This window comes from Mus musculus, chromosome 9, assembly GCF_000001635.26.
Source record: "Mus musculus strain C57BL/6J chromosome 9, GRCm38.p6 C57BL/6J".
NCBI classification, from domain to species: Eukaryota; Metazoa; Chordata; class Mammalia; order Rodentia; family Muridae; genus Mus; species Mus musculus.
In genome coordinates this window covers 99,632,885-99,645,474 of record NC_000075.6, presented here as the reverse complement: position 1 = coordinate 99,645,474, position 12,590 = coordinate 99,632,885, and the positions used below count along the sequence as shown (strand labels likewise).

At 45.7% G+C, this 12,590-nt stretch overlaps 1 protein-coding gene across 13 annotated transcripts in view; it reads right to left on the bottom strand.

Annotated features, from left to right (window-relative positions):
- The window catches only part of Dzip1l (DAZ interacting protein 1-like), a 40,575-nt gene that overhangs the window by 24,601 nt on the left and 3,384 nt on the right, over window positions 1-12,590 (bottom strand). For 8 of the 13 annotated variants that reach the window (XM_006511474.3, XM_030244631.1, XM_030244633.1 and 5 more), the window contains 4 exons: window positions 7,553-8,128; window positions 5,577-5,661; window positions 3,623-3,741; window positions 2,781-2,942 (listed from right to left, as the gene is read on the bottom strand). In XM_006511474.3, the coding sequence (XP_006511537.1) occupies window positions 2,781-2,942; window positions 3,623-3,741; window positions 5,577-5,661; window positions 7,553-8,053 (867 nt within the window). In that variant the 5' untranslated portion in view covers window positions 8,054-8,128. Of the gene's footprint in view, window positions 1-2,780; window positions 2,943-3,622; window positions 3,742-5,576; window positions 5,662-7,552; window positions 8,129-10,580; window positions 11,802-12,590 lie in introns of those variants that run through there. The other 5 variants (XR_001779020.1, XR_870770.2, XM_006511472.4 and 2 more) reach the window with 3 other exon arrangements.

Sequence of the window (12,590 nt, the reverse complement as noted above, 5' to 3'; positions counted from 1 at the left end):
ACAATGGCTATAAAGCTGCTGGTGAGAGCAGAGGGTCACAATAAGGGAGGGTCAGCTTGTCTGTCACAGAGCGTCCCTAACCCAGCAGGGAGCACTGTGATGGAGGACTTGATTAACTACAGAGAAAACAGAGACAGAGACAGAGATGAGAGACATACAGAGAGAAAAAGACATACCGAGAAAGACAGAGATAGAGGAGAAACAGAGATAGAGAGACAGACAGACACACAGAGCAAACAAGCTCTCATTTCCATCCTACCACACTCCTTCTGCGTTTCCATCTCAAGTCCCAGGCTATAGCCCTAAGACAATCCCCCTAGGAACACTTGCCTATGTGTATCTATCTTTATGCAAAACATGGAATGGTGTTGAGGAAAAACTGTTGAGAATTCACTTTCAAAACGAGATTCTCTTCATGTGAGGAGGACCAATCGGAGGTAAATACATTTTAAAATGGTTTTCCATCTTGGCATATATGAGAAACTACAGCTCATCAGTAACCTTAGGAAGATCTCCCTGTGTTAGTGCTGGATAGTGCAGCCAGCAGAAAATAGGACCTTGGAACTTTAAAAGCTACGTTCAAACCTCACCTCCAGCCCTCACTAGCTGTGTGAACTTGTACAAATTACATGGTCTTGATTTCACCTGTAAAAAAGGAATGTAATATACAATCTTAAACCAAAGTGCATGTGTGTAGGCATGCACACACACACACACACACACACACACATCTAAATGGAACTTAGCCAGGCAAAGTGGGCTGCAATAGAAAGTTTGATGTGATAAGTTGTTTGTGGCTGGGCATAATGGTGCATACTGTAACTCAGGCATTCACAAAGCAAAGGCAAGAAAATTGCTGTGAGTTTGAGCCAGCCCATTTTTACATAACAAGTTCCAGGCCAGCCAGGTGACAGAGACCCTGGCTGAAAATTTTTTAAAAAGAAAGTTCTGCACTAAGACAGGGAATGGTAAGTATATCGAATAAGTGTTACCTATTACGTACAACTACCATAGACCCCACCAAAGTATCTGATATATAATCAGAATTCACCAGATATAAATCGAGAGAAAAATGTATTCATTTATGTTCTACCACATTCGAGAACACTTTGTAAAAATAAGGTTACTCTTCTAAAGAGTTCTAATTAAATGGCAGATAGTGTTATGTACTACATATGTGATCATTAAAAGTTGTTACTAGTCTATCCTACACAAAAGAAACTAAGGCCCAGGGATGTAAACTAACTCACCCAAGATCACACGGCAAATGTGTGCTGGAGCAGTGTGGGTTTCCCTGGGCACGGGCCTCTGTTGTCCAACCTTATACTGTATTAGCCCCAACGACAACACAAGAAAGACCAATGAGGACTAAGTAATGAATTCTGAGGGTAGGAGGAGGCCTCGGTGGGCAAAGTGCTTGTTGTAAGAATCTGAGTCAGCCAGGCACAGTGGTACATATTTTAATCCATCACCCGGCAGGCAGATGCAAGCCTGGATTACAGTGTGAGTTCCAAGATAGTGAGAGCTACATAGTAAAACCCTGTCTAAGGAAAGGAAAGGGAAAAGGACAGGAGAGGGGAGGGGAGGGGAGGGGAGGGGAGGGGAGGGGAGGGGAGGGGAGGGGAGGGGAGGGGAGGGGAGGGGAGGGGAGGGGAGGGGAGGGGAGGGGAGGAGAGGAGAGGAGAGGAGAGGAGAGGAGAGGAGAGGAGAGGAGAGGAGAGGAGAGGAGAGGAGAGGAGAGGAGAGGAGAGGACCTGGGTTCAATCATTAATACCTATTTAAAAGCTAGGCACAGCAATGCACATCTGTAAAGCCAGGGATTGGAGCTAGAGACAGGCTGATACTAAGGGCTGACTGTCCAGCCACTCAAGTCAAAATGGGGTACTCCCTATTCAGTCAGAGCTCATGTCTCAAAAACTAAGGTGGAGGATTCAAGTGTGGTGGCGCGTGCATTTAATACCTGCACTTGGGAGGCAGAGGCAGGTGGATTTCTTGATGGCCAGGCTGGTCTGCATACTGACTTCCAGGACAGCCAGGGCTATATAGAGAGATCCTATCTCCAAAAAACAATAAATAAATAAATAAATAAATAAATAAATAAATAAATAAATAGCCAACCTGAGGTGGGAGGTCTGGAAAGATGGCTCAACGGATAAGAGTACGTACGGCTATTACAGAGGACCAAAGTTCAGTTCTCACACCCACATGAGACAGCTCACAATAGCAGGTAACTCCAGTTCCAGAGAATCTAATGGCCTCTTCCACAGGCACCCACACATATGCATGAATAGACATATAAACACAAAACATACACACACTTAAAAATAATTCTAATAGGGGCTGGAGACATGGCTCAGAGAGTAAGAGCACTGACTGCTCTTCCAGAGGTCCTGAGTTCAATTCCCAGCAACCACATGGTGGCTCACAACCATCTGCAATGGGATTCGATTTCCTTCTCTGGTGTGTCTGAAGACAGCGACACTATACTCACATATATAAATAACTTATAAATAAATAAATAAATAAATAAATAAATAAAAAAATAAATAAGTTTTTAAAAAATAATTCTAATATAGAACGAAGATACAGAAAGATGTTAGAAGACATGTCCATCTCTGGTCTCTACATACATGTGCATGAGCAAGCCCTTGTACATGTGCACAAGCATACAAACACACACAAACACACACACATGCATGCATGTGCACACACAAAATTAACTTTTAAGAACAAATAGGTTTGCAACAAACAAATTTTGAAAATCTTTTTGTGTGGGGTACCTCTTCTAACGTGGAGTTCTGGTTGGCAACAGTTTTGAATTCATCCCAAAACAGCTGTTTCAGCTTGTCTATCTCTCCATAAAGCTTGCTGCGTTCTTTTTCTTTCCATTCATCGAACTTTTTTTTAGCTTCCATTTCCCGCTGACGAGCCATCTCTAATTCCTACCCAAAAAAATAAAAGGCAGTATAATCATTGCTTTCCAGTTATGGCAAACATTTGCTGAGTACCAGCCAAGGCCTCCTCAATATGCATAACACTATGGCAATCCAAAGAACACACCACCCTCAGCCCCTGAAGTCTAGACCCAAAGTGGTCCACTGCTGGACACGACTTATCTAAACTATAGACTCTCGTGAGGATAAAACTCATTTTCTCTTTCTTTTCAATCCCCAATAAATGCCTGCTAAGGCAATAAGTGACGAGCGATGACATGGGGAGGTGAAGAAGGCTAGAGTTTTCACTCTATAAATTTATTTATATTTGATACTTATAGTTCACGCCCCCTAGCCTAAAATTCTGGAGTTTTCAAAACCAGCCCCAGTCTTTGTCCTCAGAGAGCCAAGTAACAGTGTGGCCCAAAACACTATGTTCAAGTTCAGATGCCTTCAGCATCCCTACGCAGAAGACCATGACTCTCTGCTGCACTTTTGGCCACACAGGTCTGGCAAAATAGTTTGACCGTCCCTTCCAAAGTATAATCATGTTCCACATGGGAGAAGGTGGCCTTCTCTCTCTGACTTCCAGCTCAGGGAAACCGGTAGGAATTTGGTTCCTGTGGGAGTCTAGTGCATGGCTGCACAGGACACCCTGAGCCTCTCCTGCCATTTCCCTGCACTCTCACCTGGACCTGCCGCTGCCGCTCAGCCTCCCTCTGGGCTTCCAGCTCCCCTTGGGTCCACTTGAGCTTGGCCCGAAGCTCCTCCAGCACCTCCCCCAGTGGCTGTTCCTGCTTCTGCTTTCCTGGGGTCCACACAGGATGGGTGAAAGGGGGAAGAGTCATGAGCAAAAACTGCCCTAAGAACACATGTCCATAGTGCTGGGAAGATAGCACAGTGATTAAGACCGACTGCTGCTCTTCCAGAGAAACTGAGTTCGGGTCCCAGGATCCATGTTGTGTGGTTCACAACTGCCTATAACTCCAGGCATAGGGGGTCTGACACCCTCTTGTGGCCTCTGTAGGCACACACACACACACACACACACACACATACAAGACACAGGGCATATATACACAGAAGCATACGCATAAATAAAAATAAATCATAAAATAGAAAAAGAACAAATTTCCCTCTCCTTCTACTAAAACACTATGAAAAGACACACACGAATATTTACATACAAGAATGTCAATCCATCCTGTGTTACATAGTAAGGAAATTTTTGAGTTAGCCAGATATTCTGTACCACAATGTGAAAGAAACTGGTGGTTACATCACGAAATTCTGTTCAGTCATTAAAAATCATGTTTTCAAAGATGGTTTAGGGCTGGCAGTGCCGCACAAAGCGCTGCTTTTGACCCCCATTACTGCGTAAGCAAGGCATAGCAGCATACACGTACAACCCCAGACCCAAGAAGTGGAGTCAGAGAGCCAGGAGTTCAAGACTACCCTCAGCTAGACTCAGCAGGTTCAACACTAATTAAAAAAAAAAAAAAAAAAGAAACAAAAACAAAAACCCAGAAATTGTGGTATTCTCAAGAGTTTTTATATACTTACAAATATATGCAGAAAAATATCAAAATAACAACTGCTGTGATGTCCTTTGTTTTTATCTTTCTTTTTCCTATATATCATTACATAGTTAAGTTTCTATAGCAAAGATATATTTTTACAAGAAAATAAGAAACCAATATTTAAGACATAGACTATTGACGGGCGGTGGTGGTGCACGCCTTTAATCCCAGCACTTGGGAGGCAGAGGCAGGCGGATTTCTAAGTTCGAGGCCAGCCTGGTCTACAAAGTGAGTTCCAGGACAGCCAGGACTATACAGAGAAACCCTGTCTCGAAAAACCAAAAAAAAAAAAAAAAAGACATATACTATTTTCCTCAATAATCCCCAATATAGAACTATGAAGAGATATATAATAAGTATACAACTAAATGATACTGCATTAAGCTGTGTGCGTGTGTGTGTGTGTGTGTGTGTGTGTGTGTGTGTGTGTGTCTATCTAAGAACTGAACCTAGAACTACACTGCATACAAGCAAGTCCTATATTACGGAGCTACATTCTCCACTGCAAAAAAAATGTAAGAGGATTACAATGATAGGAAATAACAATGTTTCCCTTAATGAGAATTTTATATGTATGTTATGCGGTTATTTCATTGTACAGACACTTCTGTTGAACGCAAAAAGTACATATAACTTTACAAGGACAACACAAAGCTTTGTTACTCCTTTTGGAATCTGAAATGGTACAATTAAATAAAGTGATTAAGTCGTGATAAGCTCCGTACACAGAACAGCCAGAGAACTGGTCTGACTGCTCATTTGCCCCATTTATACAGTCAGCCTCGGATTGCTACAGATGAGGCTACAGGGAGGCTAAAGGCCCTTATGAGTCACTGCCTGCTCCACACACAGTGAAGGGCACAAGTCAGAGGCTAAGTACTGGCCACTGTTCATGGAAAACTAAAACTAAACCTACCTGTCTGATGCCTCTTGTCCCCTACACAGGCAAGACTGCACAGGGCACCATGTGGAATCGCTAAGAGGCTCTAAGAGCAGGTCTATGTGCATGGGCCTCACACACCAAATCCTTGCCCAGCAGTTCCCCAATGAAGCCTGGACTCACCGACATCTGCCATGCCTGCATGTCTGCGTTGGATGTGGCCCCGGAGAAAGGTGGCATTCATGAAGGTCTTGTCACACAAGTGGCACTACACAGAAGAAAAGCAATTGGAAGGGCTGGATTAGATCCCCCAGACAGCGTGGAAATATCCTGTAGTGAAACTCTGCCTCCACAGGGTCCATGGGCTGCCTCAGAAATAAAAAAGAATTTGAAGGGTCGGGAGTGGGTGAGACCCTAGGTTCAATTCCCAACACCACAGAAAGACAGAAAGAACGGTGGGAGTGGGAAGGGAAAGAAAACAGAAATCCTGATTTTTAGTCAAATATGAGGCCAATAAATACCACTATGTGTCCCAGCCCCTATTACAACCAAATACAACCATGTCACTAAGTTCTAGTCACTATCTAGGAACAGAAACAGTACATTTCTGAGGGTGACTTTTTTTTTTTAAAGCCCCAGTGGAGAACACAACTTTAATTGGAGTGCTTAGGAGGCAGAGACAGGCAGATCTCTGTGAGTTTAAGGCCAGTCTGATATGCATAACAAGTTCCAGGCCAGCTACGGTTACATCATGAGATCCAGCCTAAAAAAAAAGCTGGCAAGGAATGTAACTCCAAAGAGTTAGTGGACTTGAAGGATGGAATCAGGCAACTGTCTTAGGCCCTGAGACACATAATAAGACTGGCAAAGCAAGAGATAAAGAACTGGATCACCGGCAACTGTCATTCCACACCTGTCCTGGGTTCCTATATACAGCCAGCTTCTATAGGAACTTTGCCATCGATTGCAATACGGTCTCAATAGATGGTACCTGAACTGACAGACTTAACGTGACAGAAATAAACCTCTAGTTGGAAGAGGAATGTAAGTTGAGTGGAACAGGGGACATTGTGCAGATCATTTTACTGTCCCATCCCACACTAACAGCCTTGTCCCCAAACTAGGGATCCCCTGAAAACCTAACTTAGCATAGACTGTAACTACGTACTAAAGCCTGGCCAGGTTAGATGTCCCAGCCTCCTTTTCTTGTGCAGTGGAGTCATGAACTATGTCTGAACGATGAAGTCGTTTTTCTAAAGTGAGCCCGCCTCCGTATACCACACCACATACTTAGTGATCATCCACATGCCTCCACACGCCTGCCTTTACACAGGGCACTCTGCACGCCTACAAACTCTCCATTCTTATACATGTACAAACACACCACCTTCCGTACTCACATCCTTAGGCACATATACTACATAGCCTTCATCCATTCACATATACATCATTACAGTCTTTATATGTACAGACAGACATACTCATCCTTCACTCCCTCAAAGACACACACCATAAATATATCTTTATATTACACTTCTTAGCTGGGTCCATTATGGTAAGTCAGTGCAAGCACAGATTATATAAGACATATGCTACAGACACAGATATCATAGACCCTTCAAGCATTTACATATATATATATATATATATATATATATATATATATATATATATATATACACACACACACACACATTTAACACACCCACATGCACAGATACAAACATCATATAGTCACACTTGTACTCACTACACATGCATACACAGGAGTACTAATATACATACCCTATACACTCCTCTCAGACACCCATTCTACACTTACACTGCTTAGAACCCAATTAAGAATCCTCAGACTTAGCCGGGCGTGGTAGCGCACGCCTTTAATCCCAGCACTTGGGAGGCAGAGGCAGGCGGATTTCTGAGTTCGAGGCCAGCCTGGTCTACAAAGTGAGTTCCAGGACAGCCAGGGCTACACAGAGAAACCCTGTCTCGAAAAACAAAACAAAACAAAAAACAAAAAAACAACAACAAATAAAAGAATCCTCAGACTCTCAGGAACATGAGAATGGTCTCCAGTACTTGTGTGACCCAAGGCAGTACTCAGCTGGCCTGGTGCCTCAGGTGGACAGCCCAGGCTCCCCTCAGCAAAGAGTCCTCACCGTGTGGTAGCTATGGGCACTCGTCTGCAGAAGCAGCTGCTGCAGGGTGCTGATCATCTTTCGCCTACGCCGGCTCTCCTCCCGAACGCCCTTGAGCTCATCGGCCTGGCGACCCAGCTCCTGCTGGCCACGCTGCTGCTGGCCCAGGCTGGCCTGCAGCCGTGCTTCCAGCTGTGCCACGCTGGCACTCAGGCAGTCCTGGCAATGCAGCAGGTACTCAATGATGAGCTGTGCCAGGCGCAGTACCTTGAGCAGCACCGGGTCCACCGGCTGCCTACAGTGGTTGCACACCTCCCCGTCCAGGTTACAGAAGGTGACGCCAGCAATGTTCTCCTGCAGTGTGGCCACGTCCAGCTCCCGGGCCACACGGTCCACGTCCACGGCACTGATTCGTCTCCAGTCTATGCTTTCACGGCGAGGCTGGAACTTGAAGGCGGGAAGCGTGTAGGCCCCGGACAGCGGGCCACTAAGGCCTTCCGCAGTGGCTGCTGGGTACTGCATGGGCAGAAGAGGCTCTGGGCTGACCACAGGGGTAGAATGCCACCAGGACCACGGGCCAAGGAGCTGAAAGAGGACCTGGAAAATAGAAGGGTCCAAGTTACATGAAGTTCAAATGGTTGTACCTTCCATATTTCCACTCAGCAAAACCTTAAAGGAGGACACAGTGAGGTTGTCTGTAGAGCAGCCGCTCAGTATGATGTACTATGCCAACCTGGCTACAGAGTGGGAAGGAAAGGTGAGCCTTCCCTTGCACAGAAATCTAAATCCTCTGCCTTGGACAAATCTCTTCTTCTTAAAACTCCCAAGTCTGTTGGGGAGCAGAAAGGAGCCCACTTGGAAGAACTGTGGTGAGGAAGGGGGCCCATGACTCCCACAGTCTAGTACATGTCTACTAATGCCTGCATGTATACCCCATTCTACAATATGTGTGGACTACATTTCCCAGCATCCCCTGCAACAAAGTGTGATCATGTGACTACATTATTTCTGGTGGATTGTAACTGAAACAATATCCAGCCCAGTCAAGAGGGGCTTAAGAAAGCTGCTGCTATGTCTCTGCATAAATTGTGCTCAGTCTACGATGAACCTGTTTGTTTATCTGTTGTTTTTTTCCCCCTGCATTGTGGATTACACACAAGGCCTTATGCGTGCTAGGCAAATGCTCTAATGGGGACCTTCATTCCAAGCCCATTAACAGGTTAGAGCAGTCGTTCTCGATCTTTTGGTCTCGACCCCTTTAAGGGTCACATATCCGATACCCTGAATATCAGATATTTACATTATAATCCATAACTGTACCAAAATTATAGTTATGAAGTAGCAATGAAATAATTTTGTTTGGGGGTCAGCACAACACGAGGAACTGTATTAAGAAGGGGTTGCAGCATTAGGAAGGTTGGGAACCACTGGGCTAGAGAAAAGAGCTTTGGTTTGTTGTTGTTGTCGTTGTTATTGTTGTTTTTGCCATAAGACACAGGCTCTATTTGCTGTGCTCTTGGGAGATATGCTTGAAAGTTTTTGGTCAAATTGCCACAAGCTGGAATCATCTGAGAGTAAGGAAACACAATTAAGAAATGTCTCCATAAGATCAGTCTAGAGACAAGCCTAGCCTGTAGGGCATTTTCTTAATTGATGATGGATGTGGATGGTCCCATCTACTATGGGTGGGACGTCTTCTGGACACATGATCCTGGAGTGTATAAGAAAACAAACTCAGCAAGCTATTGGAGCAAGCCAGTAAGCAGCGTTCCTCCAAGAATAGTTTTTGCCCCTGCAGACTGAGGCTAAGATGAGAAAAGATACACACCTCCCCATTTATCAAGTTCTTCCCAGCCTGTGTGATCCTGTCACTTAAATTCAATCCAAAGGCAGAGAAGAAACGTGTCTTAGTCCTTGTCAACTTGACTGGGATTGGAGTCACCTAGGAGACACACCTCTCAGCTTATCTAGGAGGGTGTTTCCAGAGAGCATTATCCCAGGAGCAAAGCCACACCCAGATGTATCCCAGCCTGAGTAGGGCAGAATTCATTCTCTTGCATCCTGAGTGTGGAAGCAGTGAGTAGCTACCTCACACCCCTACCATCATGTCCCCATCAGCATGAGGGACTATATTTCAATCATCAGCCAAAAGAGGCCCTCGGTTCCTTAAACTACTCTTGTCAGCTATTTGTTACAACAACTAGAAAAGTAAGAACACAAAAAGGTCATAAAACTAACAACAACAACAACAACAAAAAAAAAAAAAGCCTTGAAAACAGTGGGTCTAAGTGGGCAGAGGAGGGGGAAAGGAAAGGTCCTGTCCCCTCTGAACTGCCATCCTCGGGAAGACAGTGACAATGACCAGGCCAGCTCTATCAGCTTCCCAGGGACTATGAGAAGGATTAGGGGGCAGGGGACAGGCTCAGAGGTAACACTGGCGTGCTGCAGGCAATCTCTAAGTATGGATTTACAAATAGATATGGTACCTACCGTTATCCCAATTCCACAAACCAAACTGGAATCTGAATGGGGAGTATGGCCTTCCCCCACTAGGGAAACCAGAGCTGAATTGCAGGTAAGCATGCACCTGCCTCTGAAGTCTGTAGACTTTCAGCTACAAACAGCTACAGAGGTTAAACTATTCAGCCATGGTAAGGCTCTCCTCTTGGAAGATTCGCTTTAACCAGAGGCTCGCCCCCGTTTCCCTTAAGCCTCTAATTCATCCATTCATAAAGTCTCCCTCTTTACTGTATGCCTGTTTGAACTTAGCCCACTGTTAGTATTGTAGGTACTGTGTGATGTATTGCCCACATCCCTGCTCCCCGCTTTGGGATTCAGTGTGACTACTGGCTGCAGACCTCTTTGGATGCTCCTCAGAATGGCCCCAGGCTGCCCTGAGCCTAGCTTTGCAGTTGGTATCCCTCTCCTTCCTTTCTCAGACACTCCTCCCAAAACAACACCACCCAGCATAAGACGACTGACTACATTTCTACCCCATACAATGCGTCAGGTAGCCAACGAAACAGGAGGTGGCTGACACGGCACTCACCATGCTTAGCTCCAGGTTGCAGCCTCACCACCAGAGCGTCAGAGACAGTTGCTCACAACAAGCCATGCCTCTGACAACAGCAGGTAACCAGGCATGCTGTGTACAAGGGTAACAGGACACCCACTTCCTGCCCTCATGGGCCTGAGAACCTCGCTCTTTAACTATTTAAGCTTTGGCCTTCGGTGTGTGCCAACAGTTCTCCCTCTAATGATAAGGCCACAGCTCTCCATCACCAGCTCGCTCCACTCTCCCCCTACCTCTGGTCGCTCCTGCCAGCCTTCCCGTTCAATAATGACTATTCCTCTTCCTTTCCTTTAAGGCAGGGGTCCAGGTACCCCCTGATGTTCATCCACTGTTCACCTATGGACCATCTCTCAGTCCTGTAATCTCTTGAGGTTGAGCTCATACTCCCACTGCTTCAGGTACTCTGGGCCTGCTCTTGACTGAGTCTTGGCTACCCCCAAGTAGCCAGGTCCTTTCTGCCTCTTGAGACTTTAGGACCCAACTCTGGGTCCAAAACTGCTTATATTTCAAACCCAACTTCCACCAGTGCCTAGAAAGTAGCATCAAACACAAGAAATGCCAAGTAGGACAGAAACCTCACAACACACTTGATGACAGACTGGCTCTCTGCCTTTCTGTCTAGGACTCAGTAAAGCCATGATTCTCAGAGTCCTCCACTTCCTTAGCATCACCGAGAATGGGTTAGATCCCAGAACCAGGGCTAGAAGGCAGTACAGTTGGTAAGGTGCCTGCCCCCAGATGCATAAAAGCCTGCATTTGCATTCCCTAGAACACACATAAAAGCCAAGCACAGTGACACACGCATGTAACCCTAGCAGGAGACAAACACAGCCAATCTAGCCAATTAGTGAGCTCTGGGTTCAGCAAGGGACCCTGTCTCCAATAACCAAGGTGGAGAGCCTATCATTCATCAGGGGAAAGTGTATACCACAGAATTCTGATGACCTGAGCTAGAGCCCTGGGACCCCCAAAAAGGTGGGAGGGGAAAACTGACTCCACAGCATGCCATACCCCTCCTCTACATCACACACACACACACACACACACACACACACACACACACACACACCAACAAACACCGAGGCAGAAAGCAGTAGAAGAAAAAACCCTCTGCAGTAGAGTGCTGAGGATTATGGCAATGGGGAGAGTATTTCTCAAAACAATTCCTAAAGGCTAGAGAGCTAGTTCAGCAGTTAAGAGGACTAGCTACTCTTACAGAGGACCCGGGTTCGAATCCCAGCACCCTCATGACAGTTCACAACTCTCTATAACTCCAGCTCCAGAGAATCTGATATCTTCTGGCCTCTGCAGGCATTAGGCAGGAATGTGGTGCACATACATACATACATACATACATACATACATACACATAAAATAAAAGTGTATTTTAAAAGAACAATTCTTAAAGGGCTGCCATCACGTTCTGAGTCACAGAGAAAAAAAAAGGGATGTTTGCCCAAGGTCTAGAAGCTAGATTCAAACCCAAGCAATACAACTTCTCAGTCTTGGGCTGTCAGCCACTGCTTCTGCTGCCCCTCAGTATAGAGGACCCCCTGGTATTTCCTTCTGCTCCTCCTCAAGATGGACACGTGCTTCAAAGCTCTGTTCATCTTGACTGTCACCAGTGTCCAGATTTCCTGGCTCTTCTCTGGGACCCCAGAGCATGAAGCACTCGGGTCCATGTCAGCAAATGATTCCTAAGCCTTGGGTTAGGTTTGGTTCCTGGAAGTCTGGGGCTTCTGGCTTCAAAGGGTAGACGAGGAGGGTGGGAATTCCTATAGATGATGATCTGAGGAAAGCAGCTATCATTTATCAAGCGCCTACATGCCAGGCTCAGCACCAGACTTTATTGTTTTTGTTTTTTCGAGACAGGGTCTTTCTGTATAGCTCTGGCTGTCCTGGAACTCACTTTGTAGACCAGGCTGGCCTCGAACTCAGAAATCCAACTGCCTCTGCCTCCCAAGTGCTGGGATTAAAGGCATTCGC